Source organism: Setaria italica, chromosome V (genome assembly GCF_000263155.2).
Source record: "Setaria italica strain Yugu1 chromosome V, Setaria_italica_v2.0, whole genome shotgun sequence".
Classification (NCBI taxonomy): Eukaryota; Viridiplantae; Streptophyta; class Magnoliopsida; order Poales; family Poaceae; genus Setaria; species Setaria italica.
In genome coordinates, this window is record NC_028454.1 from 5,257,326 (window position 1) to 5,278,111 (window position 20,786).

Genomic DNA, 20,786 nt, shown 5'->3' on the forward strand with positions numbered 1-20,786 from the left:
CACCCCGCCTCGTCGTCGGCGTCGCCCTGCATCATCATTCCCGGGCGAAGGGATCCTCAGCGGGGAGTCACCAGTCACGGAGAGAGAGAGAGAGGGAGAGAGAGAGAGAGAGAGAGAGCAGGTGGGGAGGCGTGCGGGGTTTTGAAGGGAAGGGATCAAGGGAGGGTGAGCGGAAGCCAAGCAGGCGGAGGCGCGGGCGGGGCGGGGCAGGCGGCGAGTGGGTTGAGGTGCATGGGGTGGGGGAGGGAGGGAGGGAGGGGAGGCCACGTGTAACCGCGCGGATGGTTTGCTTTGATGATCGTGTGCCGGGACGTGTTTTCTTTTGTGGGTCGCGCGCGTTAACTTCCCCTGGACTCCAGGGAGTTTGCATGCAGTTTTGGGTCCGGCCTGGCATTATAAAAAAAATTTCTGGCAATTACTCGTCAAATTTTGCAACATGTACGTGTAGAATATTGCGCGCATGGTGTGCTCCTGCACGCTGCCTCGTGTCAGGATCCTGAAGTTCCTCGCGGCTAGTAGTTTCCTCAACGTTTAAATGGGAGCAATCGGTGGCACCGGGACAATGCGCAGGAATTTCCTCGCAGGATTATTTGAAGAAGAAAAAAATTTCATCGAACGGAGAGCTACAGCTAGCTCATAAAAGTGTGGGCCTTCATTTCGCTCGTTCAAACCGCGCGCGGTTTGAATTTTTCGAAATTCAACTTTCTCCTGCAACGGCTACGGCCTTAATGGAATCGCGGAGATTGATCGCGATTTGACGCAACGGAGGGTCAACAGTTATTTTATTGCCTGACGACTCCAGATCTCCAATCATCGATGATCGATGATACAACGTGAGGAGCACCAGCACCTGCTAGCTAGCCTCCTGGTTGGACGGCACCGTGCGCCGTCCAGAAAATAATGCAATTCCTTTGAGGTTTTCCTTTTAGCTGGTCTCCTTTTGAGCCTGCTACTGTTAAGTGTTGACCGATGCATTTTGTGAAAAAAAAAATTCCTGCACACGCTTCTCTCTACGTACGTCTGTCCATTTGTTTGTCGGCAAGATAAAAGTTGTTATTAGCCTCTTTCAGCTTTCCGGGAGACTCTGAACCCCCAACTGATGATCTTAGCCAAAGTACACACTCCTTGGATTGCAAGCCCGAAAAGGAGCTCCTGCGTGCCGGTTTTCGCTTCAAGAAAAGAAAAGGGATTACGGATCCAAGAGAAAGTCCATTTGGATTTGCACGAGACGACGTCGTTGTTGGCTCGCTCTCGATGATCTCGGGCCCTGTCGGCTTAATGGCGGTGCCGCCGGCATGTTTACTGGCCGCCTGCTCATCAAGCATATATACTATAAATCAATGAATAATCATCCCCCTAATCTCCATGCCACGACGACGGAGAATCCAAACCACTGCTAATTAGTCCACCAATTTATGGTTCCGTGTTCCCTTATATAATTTTCCGTGATTGTTCTCATTGTATTCTTCCTCTTCCTCGACATCTCTCCTCTCTCCTGCGTGTTCTAAAAAAAGAATCCATCTTTTTATATAAGAAAGCGGATAATGGAGCGACGAGAATTTTGTAAAGGCTTAATTGTATGATTATGATAAGCTGGTTGTTGGAGGTCATGGGTTAGATTTGGTTGCGACCTGCTCGCAGCCTCACATCCAGGAGTGAGTCTACGGGGCAACTGCTGGTATAGTGATGCACACGTCCTCTCCAAGCTAACCAATCGATTGGTGTGGGGCCAGAGCTTAGAGATAAAATGGACAACCAACTCATCTCTATCCCCCACAAGCATCAAAGAGAACTCACACAGTGTAAGTCTCTCATTTCACTGGTAGAGAAACGATCTTCCATCCTTCGATGGAGCTCTTTATTCGGTCAATAATATCAAGAGCTCTTTTAGTCCCAGTTGTAATAGCTAGGAACAACGAGGGAATCTGATGGGACATTAAGTAGGCCATTCATTTAGTCCCGGTTGGTGTTTCCAACCGGGACTAAAGTATGACCTTTATTCCCGGTTGAAACCAACAACCGGGACTATATCCTCTCTTTCTTTATTCCCCATTGGCGGCCTCATCTCTCTCCCCACTACCTTATCATCTTTCCCAACCACCACCGGCCTCTCTCCCTCCCTCCACCGCTTCCTCTCCTCCCTCCACTGTTTGCTGTCGACGCGCGGGGCCTGGCCACCGGCGCGCAGGGCCTCCCCGGCCGGGGTCCTGACCACCGGTGCACGGCCCTCCCTAGCCTGGCTGTCGGCGCGCAGCCTCCCAGGTCGCCAGCCACGCGGGCGTGCAGGGCCTCCCCAGCTCGCCCCCCGGGTGCCAGCGATGCGGGGCCGGTGGCTCCCGGTAGCTACGGTGGCGAGCGCGAGGACCGGTGCAGGGCCTCCCAGCTCACCCTCCTAGGTGCCAGCTGTGCGGGGCCGGTGGCTCCCGATAGCTTACGGTGGCGAGCACGAGGACCGGGATGAGGAGCGGCGCGGGCTAGGGCGGGGCCGGTGGTGGGTTCGGCGAAGCATAGCCCGGGGTCTCCCGTGGGCAGCACGTCGGCAAGGTTGTTGCCTACCAGCTCGGTGCGCCCATGCGGCCGGCGCTCATCCTCCAGCTCGAGTTCTTCCACATGCGTTATCCGTGTGCGCTGCTTGTTCATAGGTTTCTTATTACTTTCTCTCTTTTTTCGTTACCAACTAAACTTTTTTTGTTTTTTGCCCCAGTTCCTCCATCTGTTTTTGGATTGTGCCTCGACGGTTATGCTTATGCTTGTTGCAAACTATTCATTTTCCTTTCTTCCATCTTCTTACTTTTTTAGTGAAGGTGAATGCCAATAGTGTACAATAGGTTCTATCATATTTGTACAAATCTCTTGAGAAGTTGTTTTATAAAATATGTTTGTAATTATTGGCTTAGTGGAACACATAAGTTGATCAGAACAAAATCAGAAAAAGAAAAATTTATGGTTGTTGGCTCGGTTTTTGCTTGTGTTTTTTCCTCTGTGTTAGCAGGTTGTTTTCTTCTAAAGTGAATATTTTCTTATTTCCTATCTGCAATAATTTAGAAGGGGGCCAGTTTTTTAATTTTTTTTTGGAGTTCCATGTGAATGACCCAATACTAAAGAGGGGACCTTTAGTCCCGAATAATTAGTCCCAGTTATTTTTTCGAGAGATATGAGGCTTAACAATTGGGACTAATGCTCATATTTCTACAGTGTTTCTCAAATTCTCAATGAACGAACACAGAGCACTAAGAGAGCAGTGCTCAGTTGAGAAGTATTTGGAGTAAATTCCCACAAACCTTATCTGCTGACGAACCGACTGGTGGTATTAAAACGTTATAGATCGGTGGTTAATGAGTGTATGTATGTGTTTTGGTATACTTGATTGTTTTCTTTTTTGCGACTGATATTACAGTAAGGAAATCACCTCCTAGTGCGGTGGTAGAGACGTGAGTAATTCCACCCACGTGTTGAAATCCTGATGTCCACTAATAAATCATACACAAGCGGCCTGTGAGAAGAGAGGCACTCGCAGGTGTGTGAGTGTGACTGTGCCACTGTGGTATGCAATCGTGTATTAGTGTGCACGTACGGATCATCTTATAGTTAAAAAAAACATAGAGAGATGCAAGTGTTTGAGTTTCTTTACCTGGAATGGAAACGTGTGCGCATTTTGAAGCTTTGTGTTGGCCACTAGCCACAAGCTCGACTGCACGACACAGCACGCACGACGGCACGAGTGAAGCTAGAGCTGGGCCCAGGCGAACCATTTTTCGTTTTCTGTGGGCCGGCGATTCATGTCGGCAGCTATACAGAGCAAATTGGGCCAGCCCGCAAACTTAAACCAAGCAAGCTTCTCTCCAAAAAAAAATTCTTCACGAATTTTTTTATTTTTTATTTTAGCATTTTGCAAAAGTATATATCCAAATAAAAAATTACAAATCTATACGCGTACCGCCGTTTGAAAAGGTTATAGCCGGTTCAATCGGTGAAATGTGCACTGTAGCAATCTTACCATCGGTTCAACCGGCGGAATTTCCCTTCTCTGAATAGCACATTTTTAAAAAATCATAAGTAATTCATATCAAATCCGATGGAGATAAACTTTATATGAAAATTGTAGTTGTCGACGAGATACTTTTTAGTTCAAACTTTTTTCATTTGGAATCATCTTGGTGCTCCAATAATCAACACAATGTTCAGATCTAGTCTAGATCTGAACATTGTGTCGATTATTAGATCTGAACATTGTATCAATTATTCGAGCACCATGATGATTTACATTTTTATTTGAACATATATTTTTGCAAAATACTAAAATAAAAAAATAAAAAAAATCATGAATGAATTACCTGCGCTGCCACTACTATCCTCAGTGTCCCCCAGGGCCCAGGGTAGTTAGTAGCTCCAGAACTCAAAACTAGTATGATGTTTGATATGTAGTAATTAGGACTAATTAGGACTAAATGTAAAACTAATTCTATAAGTCATGGCTAATTGATGATAGAATCTATAGATCCTAATTAGCCTATGATTAGCTCATGCTACACTAAACATGTTTATAAAAAAAGATATTACAAATTTACAATCAAGCATAGCTTTTACATAAAAAATCAGGAATAAAAGGCACGTCGAATATGTGTATCAAGAAAGGTGCCATGATGAGCACGGATGGTTTGCACGTAGTCTCTCCGAGGGTAACTGCACGGGAACTAGCTCCGGCTGGACTGCTGCCGCAAGCCATTTCAGCATGGAGAGCGTGGTGCTGCTCAAACGGCACCTTGCTTTAATGTTCTGCTGCTCAGTATTCTGCTTCATGAATCACCCACCGCATCAGCTTTGGCACGAACCGGAAGGCACCGCTGCAAGTCCCTCCCCTTCCAAAAGCGCAAAAGGCGCTGCCCGATCGCGTCGCGCCTTTGCATCATCGTCCCTTTCCCGGAAAGCTTAGGTACGCGCCGCGGCATCGTCGACGGCGATCGACGGCGAGGATGCTGCTTGCTCCGTGCGTGCGTGCCAGGGTCGTGCCGGCCGCGGGTAAAAGCGGCTGGCTGGCTAAAGAAGGCCCGGGTGAAAGGCGCGCGGAAGCGAGGAATCGGAATGTCGCCTCCAGCAAGGCACGCACGGGGAATTCCACTCCACCAGACCACCACCACCCCGGCCTCCCCCGTGGATTATATTCCTCCCGTGCTGCCTCGTCCAAGGCCTCCTCACTCCTCGCGGCCGGCACTGCAATTCCTTCCTCTCCCCCGATGCAACGCCATATTCTCACTTGCCTCGACACCTCTGGGCTGGGCGCATCCACCTGCAAGTAGGTAGCCCATAGCCGAGTACCAGCTGCGTACGTACAGATCCAGTGCCCCATATATACCGACGCCCCCGCCCTGAAAGTAGCCGCAGGTTCTTCTTCTCCTCCATTCATCTGTTAGGTACTAGCAGGCTAGCAGCCATTGATCGATCGGGTAAGCTACCTGGTTGGCGAGGTTGTTGTTGCCTGGCTATAGTGGCTAGGGAGTCGACGGCGGACGGGTAGGTTCGTCAGCTCCGCCTCGCTTCATCCATGCACGCGGCGCCGACGACGGCGGCGGTGGCGATGCCGGCGGCGGTGACCCACGACGACCTGTCCCTCCGCAAGGCGCAGGAGCGCCGTGCCGCGCGGTCCAGCGGCCAGGTCGCCGTCGCCCTCGTCGCGCTCTCCGTCATCTGCGGCCTCGTCGCCTTCATCCTCTGCCTCGCCGCCGAGGGCTCGCGCTCCGAGGCACGTCGTCATCGCGTCGATCACCGCGCCAGCACGCCTGCTCTGCTCACACTCTCCGCTCTCCATTATTGCTGACAAACCGTGGTGCCTGCACTGCTGCAGGTGTCGTACTACCTGATGAGCGTGGGCGGCAGCCAGGACCAGCTGGACGTGTGCTTCTACAACAGCAGCGGCCGCACCGCGCTCGCCTACGCCGTCGGCGCCTTCATCCTGCTCGCCGTCGCCATGTTCGCCGAGCACGCCTACATGCTCGTCGCCGTCGCAGTGCCGGACTCCGCCTCCGCCGGCCTCGCCGTCGCGCAGGACCACCCGCGCGTCGCGTCGTCCGCCGCCACGCTCACCTGGCAGACCTGCTGCCTCTTCTTCCTCACATGGTAACGGTCACTACTTACTACATCATCAGGCAGCTTCAATTCGTCGAACACAATGCCGCTCGGCTGTTGATTCCAAATGGCAAGGTGACATACCCACCCGTGTGTCTGTCCAACACCCCCGCAGGATCTGCTTCGGGCTCGCCGAGGTGCTGCTCATGATCGGGATCGGCATCGAGTCCGGCCACATCAGCGACTGGCGGAAGCCGCGGCCAGTGTGCCACCGGGTGCGGCCGGGGATGTTCGCGGCCGCGGGGATCCTGGGGCTCATCACCGTCGTCGTCGGCTTCGTGGTCTACGTCACGGCCGTGCAGGCGCAGCGCCTGCGCGGGCAGCAGCACTACGGCGGCGGCCACTTCGTCGGCCACGGCGCTCCCTACCCGGGCGTCCAGCACCAGCACCTCCGCCCGCCGATGCCGCACCCCCATCCCCACCCTCATCCGGCGCCGACCGCGCCAGGCGCGCCGGAGATAACGGCGGCGCCGTGTCAGGTGGAGCCCAGCCGTGCGTCCCTCATCACCAAGGAGGTCGCCGAAGTGTGAAACGCTTGCGAGATCAAACGTCAAGCAGAGCAGTAGCACAGCTAATGCTACATTCTTTGCCGCCTTATGAAGTTTGTTACGCACTAATATTATTTCTTTGTAAATGTAAAAAAATCATTTTCAAGTTGGGAATAGATTCGCATTGAGTTGTAAAAGGCTTTGCATCAACCTTTCCAAGAATAATCGTGAGATTACAGTACTCCAATAGCATCAGCTACCGCATTGTTTTTGTTACACATTTAAGCACCAGCTAAACTTGAATAACGCAAATGTGAAAGTAGCAAAGTGGCAGTTTATAGAATATGTAAGATACTTTGGGCAACGCAGCCCATTCCTGAAGAAACTCAAAACCAAACCATTCAGGAATGTCTTGCAGACGCTTCGGCTCGGGCTATACAGTAGCCAGATATAACACACCAAACTAAACGAACAAACCCTAGAGAGTAGCCTTCTCAAAAATCCAGACTCAGGTTGACAAGTATAATCCTGTTACAGACCCTGCGATACTGATACCATGACTCACATGGGAATAATGTTAACCCAGCTCCCTCGAAAACTCAAGCTTATTGTACCCACCACAGCCATTATCCCAAACATGGAATCAAACGTACTACATTGACTACTCATGACAAGCCAACTCCGAAGCCATCGCCAGGAAATTGCCACCCTTTGGTTAAAAGACTGCAGAGCGAATGTAACAACCATTAGTCTGTTTGCAGAAACAATACACATACCGAGTGTTGGTCAAGCGCTCTTGGTACAACAAGCAACATTTACTGAGTGTTGGGAGCACCTGTATTTAATTGAAGCCAGCTGGAGGGTTGCCACCTTGGCCAAAGTCAAAAACAGCGGGAGCAGCTTCCCCAACAGTTGCCATTGCATCATCTTCCTCCTCCATCCAGTATGCCTCAAGAAGCTTCACAGCCTTTTCATAGATTTCGTTGTTATCGTGGCTCTGTAGGTTCTCGATCTTTTCCAAGCCTTCGTGTTCATCAATCATCTGAGCAAAGACATTGATGTCACCTGTTGCGCCCGCGGTCTTGTCATGCTCACCAACTTTGAGGATGTTCTCAAGACCCTCCAAACACACTGTTACAATTCTTGGATCAGGGCAAACAAGAAGGTCACACAATGGCTTGATGCAGCCCTCAGACACCAAATACCTAGACAGGGAATACAGTGTAAGTTCTCAATGATGCTTAAAATAAAAGTAAATAAGTTGCAGTGCACACAAGCTGAATAACAGTGCAGCAAGTTGAGAGAACATACTTGATTTGCTCATGGGAACCACCTGAGGTAGCATTTGAGATGGCCCAAGCAGCCTCTTTCTTAATATCAAACTCTGCTGTTTGGAGCAGTTGCAACAAAGGGGCGATAATTCCAGCATTTATAACAGCCTAAAAATTCAGTATAGTAATGTGAGTAATCAATGCTTGACATTTTAGAACATATGTTATCAACAAGATTTATGCTTGACGTATGGCACGGGCCATCATGGAAAATATGATCTAATAATTAAATTATATTAGCAACGCCATATATTTTTCTTCTTACATAGGCCCCGTTTGGAGCCCTCGGACTAAAAATTAGTTCGATATTTGGATGCCAATTAGGATGACTAAATATGAGCTAATTGCGAAACTAATTGCATAAGTCATAGCTAATTGATGAGTAGAATCCATTGATCCTAATTAGATCTTGATTAGCTCATGTTGTGCTACAGTAAACATGTGCTAATCAAGGTCTAATTAGGATCAATGGGTTCTACTCATCAATTAGATGTGACTTATGCAATTAGTTTTGCAATTAGCTCATGTGTAGTCATCCAAGTTGGCATCCAAACATCGGACTAATTAGTCCATGGTCTCCAAACAGGGGCCATATTAGGATGTACCAACTAATAAACAATGCTCAGATTAAGAAACATTATGCTAAGTGCTAGTTTCCAGTTAAGATCTACAGGTCCACACAGACATTTGACAAAACTGAGTTTAAAAAAATCTCCAGGATTGGCTAGGCAGTGCTTACGCACTTCTAAAAAAACATTAGCTACTCTAGCCTAATTGCATTGCAGTATGAAAGGCCAACCAGACAAATATGTGGTGCAGCCACTAGGGACACTCATTCGCGATATACTACCCTACAGAATTTTTTGGTCGCCCACTGCGTGGTTTCAGAAAAAACAAACAAGTTGTCTAGGGTTCTGTATGAATAACCTGTATCTGGTCTTTGTTTCCAGCAGTAATATTTGAAATTGTCCAGCAAGCCTCTTTCTTAATGCTTTTCTTGTGGTTCTGCGTCAATAGGTTCAGGAGGCAGGGAAGAGCTTGATGATCAATTATGCACTGCATGAGTACAATAAAAGTTAGTAAACTGTAGAAAATGCCCACATAATTGCAATTTACTTTCATGCTGCTTCCTTAAGAACCACAGTACAAAGAACACAAATTGACAGATCGACTTATCTTATGAAACATGCAAGATGATGACAGATAGCATGACATGAAAATAGATCTTAATGTGAGATTGAAAGGCTATGGTAATTGGTTGCACTACCAAAATTAGTGTCCAACCTGTGTTTGCAAATCATCTCCAGTGACAATGTTTCCAACAGTGCGTAGAGCAGGTATAAGCACTGACGGTGATGGATGGCTGCAAGGTAAAAAAAAACACACATCACATAAACACACAAATCAATGTAAACTACAGAAAAAAAAAACTATTTGGAGTATTTAGCATAAAGTTGGTGTGCAAGATTCACATACAGGAGGAGCTCTACAAGGCGGGGACAAACACCAGCTTCAATCACAGCTTGGATCTTGTCATTAGTGCCATCAGATAAGTACGAAAGAGCCCAGCAAGCATCGGTGAGAACTTCCTCATCATTGGAATGGATAAGTCGAGCAAGTGCTGGCAGAGCAGGCTTAGTCTGCACAACCAAAAAACAACAGGCTTAGTAACCATTGCTAGGCACAAAATAAAACAAATATAATAATGGTTGTCTAGAACCTGATCAAATGATGGCTGCGGCTTTCCCCTGCAGAAGTTTGACAGTGTCCAGGTAGCATTCCTCAACATGGAGAGCTTAGCATGCTCATTCAGCTGGGCTAGCAGAGGCATCAGCGCACCATTGGCGAGAACAAGGTCACGGCACTTTGGAGAATCACCAGCAACATTGCCCAAAGCCCACACAGCCTTTTGGATTGTTTGAAAAAGGAGACTCATTAATGTCCAATGATACACTCCACAACAAGAAATAAAAAGGCATAAAGCTTAGCAGCCAAGCAACAGAACAAATACCTGTTCACGAACGTCATCACTAGCAGACTGAAGAAGCTGCACAAATATTGGAACAGCCCCATGATCAATTACAACCTTCGTATTTTCCGAAGTTCCAGAAGCAATATTTGTAAGTGCCCATGCTGCTTCAAACTACAAAAAAAATTTACAAAGGTCAATGATAAGAAATCCATTTTCATATAGCAGCAACAAGATTTAAAACTATATCAACATACCTGCAGTTGAGGGAAGTCCTCTCTGGTGAGGGACTGCACAAATCTAGGAACAACACCCGATTGGATAACTTCTTCAATCGGGGGGCTCCTCTCTGATTCAGAAATAATGCAAGTTCAACAGGTGTTTACCAAATGTCAGTGATGGGTCGTCTTTAACTAAGGAACAAAAAAAACTGAAAATAAAAAAGCCAGTACCTATAGAGAGCAACTTGCGGAACTGTGTTGTGGCCTCAAGCTGAATGTTGTTGTCATCCGAATAAACTCCACTAACCATAGCTGGGAGGCTTTCAAGCTACAAATTCAACACGCCACATGTCAAATAAAGCATTACCAGTACCAAAACCACCAAAACAAAATAACAAATGCAGAATGCAAGAGGTGAAGCAAGCTATTTGTACAACCACTACATCAGGGACAATGAAATAAACTTGACAAGGATACAAGCAGCATGGCAGCATGCTAGCCTTTTTCACCTAAGATACAAAGGGAGTACAAACTAAAACCCTCAAGAAAACATTGATGCCAATATAAATTGTATCAGTGTGACAATGCTAAGACATGGTTAAGCACAACCACAAACAGAACAGAGTTATTATTTTCAAAGGAAGTTATGAAATATTCAAAAAACTAAAAACTAGTTTCAACAGCCACGTGAGGCTAGCTCACCGAGGGACAGAAGTAATTTCTAAAATAATGTGAACTGCAAGATAGGCATCTGCAGTTATAGAAGTATAACTCCAGTTTCAGTTGTCAACAACAAGGATGATTTCTTTTGTCATCCTTGCTCACATTACTGGAAAAAAAAATAGTGTGACAAAGCATTAGACCCACTAGAACACTCTTGTCAGCTCAGCAAGAAAAACAAGCCCCTAAAAAGCAGACAAGTGACTTCAGAACCATGATGTTAGCTCATAACAGTAAGCATGCATCAGATCATGATAATACATAATATGAAACTGAACAAAATGTGCACAATGATAACAAGCAAATAAGCACAGCAGTAACATGGTAAGGATGAGTTCGACTATACAGACTGATTGCAAACATGAAAACAACATCAATTATCAAGTGCTGTAAGCCCAACAAGATAATAGATTAATAAAAAACACGAAAGCCAAAGTTCTGTGGGGTGACTGTCAATGACTGCAACAACATAATAAAGCGTATAAAAAAAAGAGTTTTAACCCCTTGGTCTAGTAATCGAAATCGAGACAGAGTGACAGACTCAGAGATGCAGAAAGTACTGGTCACAAAGTGCAAAGCACGCATTCATCTACATTGACGCTAACAAGAATAAGAAATCCTGCTTAAATAAATTAGATATTTGAGACACTAACAACTTGGCAAATCAAATATAACATGTTCTACCGAAATACCACCCTAAAATACAAACAATCCACATCTCTAGAACCAAATGCGTAAATGCTTTTTCTCCTGAAAAGTCATAATGCTTTGGGTAATAGGTAATACCGAACAAATCACAAGCATGAAGCAATAATAGCCCTAAATCCGTACCAAACACTTATGAAAACACCAACTAACCTTTTTCCTCTAAAATCTAATTTCTAGAGAGGTAATTCAATCATCCAAATCCCCATAGTAGGATTCAGGTAGCTCAAAATTCAGCTGCAAGCACCGAATACTATCACATACAAACTTGCGAGAATAACAAAGAGAAAGTAATCAGATCAACCAGTGGGTATAGCTTAAACGTCGAACCGATCTACCACACTTGTACGGAACACCTGTCCAAGCGCAACACAATCCCAACACTCCAATACTCGTAGCAGTAGCGCAACTACAAATCAGAACGCGGAACACCGAGATGGGAGGCAGTTGGAGTGGGGAGCAGCGCAACTACAAATCAGAACGCGGAACACCGAGATGGGAGGCAGTTGGAATGGGGCGCGCGGCGTATCCTCACCTTCTTCTCGACACCGGAGGCGGGGACGGGGACCTGGGCCTGGAGCCCCTCTCGGCGCTTCTTGAGGAGGCTCTCCTCGCGGCGGTTCTTGCGGATCTCCACCATGTTGTCCTCGCGCCGCCGCCGCCCCTCCTCCGCGTCCACCGCCACCTTGTAGCGGTTCCGCCGCACCTCGACCCGCTCGCTCGGGCGCAGCGACATGGCTGAAGCTCCGCTCGCTCTCAACCCCTGGGTCTCGCTCGCTGCAGCGCCGGCGGCGGCGGCGGCGGGGAGGAGGCAAAACCCTAGCGGGGCGTCGGGGAAGTGGAGGGGGAGCACAAGGAGGGGAAAAATAGAGAGGAGAAACCCTAGCGGCGGGTGGGAAAGGGGAGTTAAAGCTCACACCACGATCGAAATATTCCCCTTTATTTCGTTTCTTTTTCTGAGGCCGCTAAATTGCGTGCCCGAGATTCGGGGAGAAAAACGCGGAACTGAAAGCCCACCAATTGCGTGGCCCAAAGGATTCGGCCCGGCCTGTGCTCAAGGGATGAGGTGATAAAATCATAATTAGCTACAAAAATAAAATCAATTGTTTCAAAAACATAAAATTAGGATTACGAAGATCCTGAGCGAAACCGTCACTTCATCAGTTCTCTTTTCTAAGTTCGGCGGTTAGTATGATTCAAACCATCGAGATTATTGGCTTAAGCACCTTTGTGTTTAAGAAATACTTGGCCAATAGGTAGTCTGCCGGTGCCACCCACAACTCCTACGGATGTCAATGTATAGGCCAGAGCCAGACACTTTTTGTATCAAGCAACAAGCATGTTTTCTTCGTTCTGCGAGTCTAGTTCCAAAGTCCATGGCATCCTAGGTTCTTGAACATAGCTTTCGCTGAAGAGCAATTCAAGAGCTTCAGTAGCATCCTCCATGGGTTCTCTCCTCCATGCTTCTTTGACCCATTTGCATTTCTGGAACAGATGATGAGATGACCCCAATCACCGCTCACTCCTCGGAATGGAAGAAGTGGAAGAAGACTATTGTGCCCATACAAGAACAATTTCACTTTGCTTGGTGATTGTAATTGCCATATTTAGCCCTGGCTAGAGATATTGTTTCCTAGACTAATCTGTAATCAGTTTTCTGGCCAGCAATTTAGCTGAGCATGTGATCTAATAGAACATGTTTCCACACACAAAAAAGGGCATAATAAACCAACAACGGGGCAGCCAAAACGCCGGAATGTGTTTATGTATACGGCGATCATTGTCCGTATGGCAAGATGATTAAAGGCCAAAATCTGGTTGGGAGAGAGTTAGCTAGAGTACAACATGATCATCATCAGATGATCCTCTTTTTTGCAGAACCTGAACCGTGATTCAGATTTCAGTCTGAACCAGAAATGTACATCCCACCTCAATGCGCCTCTTCGTTTCAGAGACCAGACTACAACACACATTGTTCGGCGATCAAACTTTTTTCAAAGCAAATAAACTCAGTATAGCGCATCAATGTCGCGCGAGAGCACGCAGCGACAACCGCGCGAGCTATTAGAGGGCCCACCGGGCGGCCGTGTCGTCAGCCTCTGAGCGATCGAGATGATCATCAGATCATGTTGGAGAGCGAGCGGCAGTTCTCGGACATCTCGACGAGCGACTCGTCGAAGCGCTCCATGGGGTTCTTCTCGCCGATCTGCCTGAACTGCTCGTCGCAGTTCTGCATGTCCTGCGCCGCCATGCCCATGGTGGCGCGGATGGTGACGGCGTCCTTGAAGCCGATGGCGCGGCGGCAGGCGCCCAGGTTGTCCAGCACGTCCAGGTACAGGCTGTTGCACAGGTCCAGCTTCGCCCGCGCCGCCGGGGACGCCGTCTGGGCCGCCTCCGCCACGTGCGCCCGCGCTGCCTCCGTGCGCTTGGCGAACGCGTCCACCTGCATCTCCAGCACCGTCAGCGCCTCCACCACGGGGTACCGCTTCGCCTGCTCCCCCGCCGTCGTCGTGCACAGCGCCGGGTACGCCGTGCCCTTGCACACGTCCGCCACCGTCTTGGAGCTGGCGGTCTGGGAGGGCAGGGTCGCGGCCGCCGGGGGCGCGGCCAGGAGCGAGCAGGCCGCCGCGACGGCGAGGAGCAGCGGCGCGCGGGGTCCCATGATGAGAGCGTGCGTGTGGGCTGGGCTGGCTGCGTGTCGGAGGAGGAGGCCGGTGAGGAGAGGTGGGGCTGCTCCTCGGACGGGGGAGGACGGAGGAGATAAGTACGCGAGATGCCTGGTTGTATGCGGCGTGCGTGAGCAGCGGGAATGGCGGCTTGTCCTCCGTTGCCCGGGTTGCCTCTGTCCTTTCGTTGGTTGCCGTTGCCAAGCTTTTAAGCTCCTATTTTTTTTTTTTGAAAGCTTTTAAGCTCCTATTTTTGGTAGCCCTTCCGCTTGACGGGTGTAATTTGGAAGAAAATTCTCGGCGGCGGTGCCGCACCGCGCATGTGGTGCAACACCGCCCAGATGGCCAACGCGTGTCCATGAACATTTCCATCAGCGATCGAATGAGTCGAGCTTGCGTCTCCTCTGCTAGCCAGTGAAGCTGACTTGGGACATCGAGCTTTCTTCTAAGCCGAGCGCTGGGTGGAACCAAATCAAATCCTGCAGCAGCACTTCAAACATTCAGATTAATTGGTACCGGTTCAAAATTGACACTGCATGTCTCCTCTACAAATTCCAACAAAACTTGCTACTACAGAATAAATTAAATCAGTACCAAACCTACACTACAAAGGCTCAATAACTAGAGATTCTAAACCAAATCTTCTCCTGAAATCTAAACTCCATCCTCCATCCATCCGACAATATGCTACCAAACATCAGGATGCAAATGCCCGGTATGGTTTTGCTGTCGGCAACAAGGCAGCAACCAACAGCAGATGAAGTCTGAAGATGGTAGTATTCCTTTACCTTTCTCTTGATTTGCATCTACTATGGTTTGCCCCGGTACATGAGGATGCCATGGCTGCAGGAGCGGGTCACTATAGAGGCGGCCGCCGGCGTGGTTAACGGATGGAGCTGACGAGTCAGACGGGATTGGACACTGTGCGCTCTCAGCCTCTGAATCGGTGATGTTCTGCTTGATCTGCACCTCTTGGACGCACACAACTGCCCAGTTGCACCTGCTCCAAGCAACTAAAGTCCACGTGCAGCCGCGACATCAAGCTCGACGGCCGGAGGTGCCGCTCACCACCAGCGACGAACGCCTAAGGACAGGGGCGGCTCGATCTACTTTCAGAGAGCCGATTTGATTTTTTTTTCTACTCCGTAGTGGAAGTTAGCTCGATCTACTTCGCGGAGGAGACCCTGGTTCAGCTTGGTTTGCTGATGGAAAGGATGGGTGCTTCGTGGACACACATCGGTCATCTAGGCAGTGTCGCACCAGGCACGGTGCAGCACCGCCGCAGAGAATTTTCTATCCGTGTAATTTGCATGAAAATTAAAGCAACTCGGTATCCATGTGGAGAATTTCATCTTTTTTAAAAAAAAACATTCTAATAAAGATTGGCAGCTCAGACTGATAATGCCATGCTAAGAGAGATTGAGAGTAAATGGAGCAGAGCTCCATGGAAGGAGATTGCCTTCGGGAACTGGCCTAGCGTCGTGCACAAACTTGGTGAGCACATTGGGATGGGGATGTCTAGCAAGAAAGAAGCCCAAAGCAATAAGATGATCTCCCCTTACACGAGCGAAGATGCAGAAAAAAAAAATGCCCCACCAAATATGTTGAAACTTGAAACCTTAGTTGACCCGGTCAAGTTTCAATATGAATCTAAATTGGATTGTTCAAAATCCTAAAAAAATTGCATTGTTCAACATTTAATGGGTGGTGGTGCCCTCAGGGAAAAACGATTCGACCACATTGGGTATTAGGATAAAATAATATTTAAATTATTTAAAAATAGGCTAAACGGGATAGTAATTTTTGAAAGCACCACCTCACTAAAGTTGAGTTTTGGAGTATCAATTTTCGGAAAGCATTCTTTAAACTGTCACTCTTTTGATGTGGTGCTTCACAAGTTCTCCTGTTCAAGGGGAGTATAAAGAAAGGGATTGTATGAGAAAGTCAACTTTAGTGGACACTCGAGTTAGATTTAATTTACTGTCCAATTTAAAACGTATTATCCCAAAATTATCATCACTATAAATATTTTTTCTTTCTCTAAAAATATCCATGCATGGATTGCAAGAATGAAGCACAACGCGCACTATTTATTCATAGAGGTTTCAAGTCTAGCTATAAAATGGTGGACCAAGCACGGTGAAGATGAAAAGGAGATTGTACATGAAGATTGACCGGAGCGAGGCGATGATATTACGAGCACTGAGGAGTGAGGACACTGATTACGTGATCGATCCTGCGAACCACTCATGATGACATGAAGAATTCATTTGTTGATCCACCATTACAGGAGGCAATGCCTTCAAACTCCTCTTGGAGCTACAGTGGGCATTGGTGTTGCGTATCTGCAGGTTAGAGCCTATGCACACGTGTGTCTCTAATGGCAAGGCACACATCATCTCCTGCCATCCTTTCTTCTTGTAGCTCGTCATCATCATGCTCAACGGCGTTCTCGAGAGTCCCCACTCCAGGAGTATGATCGCCATCATGAGGTTGCAATTAGCATAGTTTGTTATGGTGAGGAGCAGATATGCCGCGATCTACCGGCCTCCTTGGCCACGATATCATGGCCATTGTTGTCGCCATGCTACCATCGACACAGAGAAGGTATCGCGAACAAGAATGTTAACGCTATGGAGTTCTTGATGCATCATGCGTTTGCGAAACCTAAATGCCTCTCCCGATTGGTCACCATACTAGGCTCATGGGATACCCAATTATTATTTGGCAATGCGTGATCCTACAACCCAACTCATGCAGATACTTGGTAGATGTTCGATAGGCTGCCGTCGTCAGTCGTTTCATGGCGTCCCTAACCGAGAGGTTGCGGAAGCACAGGCTCTTCGATGTAGTGTTGTGTTCTACGCATGATGAAGGTTTCCGCAAGGTGATTTGGGAGTTAATTAGATTGCTCGAGGCTAATTCAAAAAGTGTGGCCGCTTCAATGTCTTATTGTTGCTGATATATGATGATTTATACTGTTCGTTTTGACTCTTCTAGATACTAACTTTTGCTATGGATCTAAATGTATCCATGTCTAGATACGTAGCAAAAATTATGTATCTAGAAACAAAAACGAATAGTAATTTAAGATTGAGGGAGTAGCGAGCAACTTTGTTTCATTTTCTATTATGTAAGGTGTAGTGCTAACGAGGTGACTCGTGTGTTGGGCAATTGAGTATATATACTGCTTTCTCCATCTTTCGACAGTTTTCTAGTTGCATCTGGGATGTTGTAAACATTGCAGAATGTTTGGGTTAATGAACAAACCAACCTAGATATAAAAAAAACCACACGAACATGAGGAACGACAGTACACACGATGTTTTGTGCTGTGGAGAAATGAGAAACATTTTCAGTTGTATTGACTGTCTTAGAAGCACAAAATTAGCAGGTTAGGCCGCGCCCTGCAAGCGCGCCATGCCGCTCAACGAGCCGTGCCATCCCACACGGTCCATCTCAAGCTAGCCATGCCGCGCACAATTGGGGCAACGGAAAAGAAGGACGCGCTCCGCATGGACTGAGCAGAGGCAGAGCATGCGTGCGTCCAGCTACTGACGCGCGCAGCCATCACATGCTGGCCGCACTCGGACGCTACTGAACAAATTACATCGGGGCAAAAATAAAAATAAAAACACAAAATTTCAAGCGAAGCGAAGAGCACTTCAGCTAGCAGGGATCATGTTGGAGAGGGCGCGGCAGTTCTCGGACATGTCGACGAGCGACCTGTTGAGGTCGCAGACGGGGTTCTTGGCGGCGGCCTTCCTGAACTCCTCGTCGCAGTTCTGCATGTCCTGCGCCGCCATGCTCATGGTGGCGCGGATGGTGACGCCGTCCCTGAACCTGATGGCGCGCTTGCAAGCGCCGAGGTTGTCGCCGGCGTCGAGGTAGAAGCTCTTGCAGAGGTTCAGCGCCCGGCGCTGCTCCGGGGTGGCCGCCGTCCTGGCCTCCCTCTTGGCGCGCCTGCTCGCCGCCCTCACCCGCTTCTTGAACGCGTCCACCTGCATCTCCAGCACCGTCAGCGGGTCCACCGTGTCGTACTTCCTGGCGTGCTTCTGCGTCGAGCCCGTGCACAGCTCCGGGAACGGGGTGTTCTTGCACACCTCCGCCACCGCGGCGGTGTTGTCCCTGCCGGCCGACACCGGCGCCGCGGCCAGCTGGAGCGCGACGGCGGCCGCGCCGAGGACGATGAGCACCGCGCGGGCTCCGGCCGTGGCCATGGCTATTAGCTAGCTGCTGGTGTTAGGCCGGCGGCGAGAGGAGGGGCCGGGACTGCTGGATCGGGCGGGGGCGAGGGAGATAAATACTACGCGAGGCGGGTGGCAGGGGTGGTTGCATGCGTGCATGAGCGACGGAAATGGCGGCTCTCCTCCCTTTGTTGTCGCTGGCGTTATTGGGACGATTACTAAGCTAAGCTGCCCTAATTAAACAATGGCTAGGAGCTCAAGGCCTCATTTCCATTAACCGATCTGGTGATTTGGGATAATGAGATGGTACCTCTGGTATCGCGAGGTAGATGAAAACCTGCTGCAGCCTCTGTGGTACTCCTCATTTATCTTCTCCTCCATGCCATACCACAGACCTTATCATCTCCCTGCTCCCATTCCTACGTACAAGGGGAAAACAAGAGTACATCCATGTGTCCTACCAGAATATCTGTCGAGGAATTTAGAGCAGAACCATAAAAGAACAAACGATCGAAGATATGCAAAAAAAAATATAATAATATTTTTATAACGGTTTTGGTCGTTTCATCCGGTCAGCCCATTCAAACGCTTAATTAACACAGTTATAGCTCTGTATCTATTTTTATTCTCTTCAGTAAAAAAAGAGTGATGTAATAGACATGGGCACTTTTCCTAAAGCCAGTTTCATCTCAATTTTCCATAGTAATATATTTACAAACCATAGAAAAATCTAAGACCATGATTCTGTTTTTTAGTCAAATATACTTGTACCATTTCAACTATTTTCAATCTCAAATAACATGAAATGATTGATAATCAATATTTTGATAAATTGCCTGCATGGAACCCGCGATGTCACTATTTTCTGACTCCATGGAGTATTAACAATGCCACAATGGTATTTCTAGAACAAAATATCAACTTATGTGGCATCAAATTGGCAATCCAAAAATGGTGCGAGAAATTGGAAGTATTGACCAACTGACGGATTTAAAAGTCTCTTCTAGAAAATACTAGTAGTTAAGCATGTTACAATTTACGAACTATTCCCTCCAAATATAAATACTTAGTCATTTTTAGTGGTGTTTCAGGTGCAATTTTGACCACTACTTTGTATTATATGTTTATAAAATCTAATAAATCTATAACATTATTATATTTTACATGCATGATTTTTATGTTTCCAAACAACTTAAAATATTTAAAATTATATACGGGCAAAGTGTCAAACGTTTGATCAGATCTTATCCAAAATATGATTGCTTGTCACAGGAGAGAGTATTCACAATAGTGAGAAACTTCGTGATCAGAGGTTGGAATGGATTGTGATCCAAATCCAAATGCAGAAGACCTACTCTAAATAAGAAAGTCCATAATCCAATTCAAGTCCAAAAAAGACTATCTAGTGTCCAATCCAAACGCTTTAATCCATGTCCATCTAAACTTGATATACCGTCGTAGTATAGTCAGACAGCTTGAAATGAACATTTAGTTTGTTGCCACATCAAGTTAGGCGTTTTTCCACAACTATACCAGCAGTTAGGTACTCATAACTTTCGCTGAAATTCACTTCCATCAGCTGCAGAAAAAGAACTCTGACCTTGACACATCCTAGACGGATCTGCGGTGTTCGCGTATCGTCAGACAGTTTAAAAGAAAGTCGCAAGTTGTAAGGAAAAAACAGAGGAGAGGCATGGCTCCTGCCGTGGAGGTCAAAGCATGCCCAACTGAATTCAGCCAAGGACAACGACTTGCTGAACTCCACGAGATCATCTGATCCAGTCGCGGTCTCAGTCTCACCCACGACGAAGACGGGGAAAAAAGAAACAAGTAAAAAGTATCGTATCAGCATATCAAAGTCCAAACTAAGAAATCCTCCCGGCACAGAAAATCAGCAGAAAAAACACACCATGCATTAATCAAATCATGGCGCTCATGGTCCAGGATCGGCGACGGCTTTGCTTTTGCCACGCTTTGATCTTTGAACCCCGGGCTGTGGTCGTTGATTAAAGAAGAGGTAAAGCGTCGTTGTCAGTCTGGCAGCAGCGAATGGAATGGATCGATCGACGCGAGCACGGGAAGGGGAGAGCCCCATGATGGCGCGCACACATGAGAGGTCGACGTCCACGGCTACCGGGATCTGATACGCGGCTACCGCGCCTGTGCGTGTGCTGGGCGTCGTCCTCGGACCCCGGCAGGGTTAAACTAAACAACTCGTCGTAGACTGACAGATTAGTTTGTCCCAAGCTGGTAGTACGGTGTAGGACTGATTTTAGTTAAGCGTAGGCGCGTGACCCATCTTTTGTTGCCTTGCACATGAGTAAACGACGTAGCCTACCTAGAATAGTTGGTTTTTTTTTTAATCCGTGGCTGATT

General features: G+C 47.7%; 4 protein-coding genes across 4 annotated transcripts; 1 reads left to right on the plus strand and 3 right to left on the minus strand.

Annotated features, from left to right (window-relative positions):
* The first annotated feature begins 5,205 nt into the window (after positions 1 to 5,205).
* On the plus strand, positions 5,206 to 6,852 carry LOC101768279. The gene is made up of 3 exons (XM_004967785.3): positions 5,206 to 5,740; positions 5,843 to 6,114; positions 6,239 to 6,852. Exons 1-3 carry the CDS (start codon positions 5,543 to 5,545, stop codon positions 6,651 to 6,653), a joined length of 885 nt encoding a protein of 294 aa, XP_004967842.1. The 5' UTR covers positions 5,206 to 5,542; the 3' UTR covers positions 6,654 to 6,852.
* Positions 6,853 to 6,925: 73 nt separating this feature from the next.
* LOC101767873 (importin subunit alpha-1a) lies at positions 6,926 to 12,447 on the minus strand. The gene is made up of 11 exons (XM_004967783.4): positions 12,093 to 12,447; positions 10,364 to 10,460; positions 10,169 to 10,260; positions 9,954 to 10,085; positions 9,663 to 9,848; positions 9,419 to 9,582; positions 9,227 to 9,305; positions 8,870 to 8,998; positions 7,923 to 8,050; positions 7,447 to 7,816; positions 6,926 to 7,334 (listed from the first exon to the last, which is right to left on the minus strand). The coding sequence occupies exons 1-10, from the start codon at positions 12,291 to 12,293 to the stop codon at positions 7,453 to 7,455; spliced, it is 1,572 nt and encodes a 523-aa protein (XP_004967840.1). The 5' UTR covers positions 12,294 to 12,447; the 3' UTR covers positions 6,926 to 7,334; positions 7,447 to 7,452.
* An 853-nt stretch (positions 12,448 to 13,300) lies between these two features.
* LOC101768958 lies at positions 13,301 to 14,417 on the minus strand. The gene has a single exon (XM_004967786.2). The coding sequence runs from the start codon at positions 14,217 to 14,219 to the stop codon at positions 13,677 to 13,679; it is 543 nt and encodes a 180-aa protein (XP_004967843.1). The 5' UTR covers positions 14,220 to 14,417; the 3' UTR covers positions 13,301 to 13,676.
* A 3,148-nt stretch (positions 14,418 to 17,565) lies between these two features.
* Positions 17,566 to 18,552, minus strand: LOC101776925. The gene has a single exon (XM_004971519.2). The coding sequence runs from the start codon at positions 18,441 to 18,443 to the stop codon at positions 17,889 to 17,891; it is 555 nt and encodes a 184-aa protein (XP_004971576.1). The 5' UTR covers positions 18,444 to 18,552; the 3' UTR covers positions 17,566 to 17,888.
* Between the last annotated feature and the right edge of the window lie 2,234 nt (positions 18,553 to 20,786).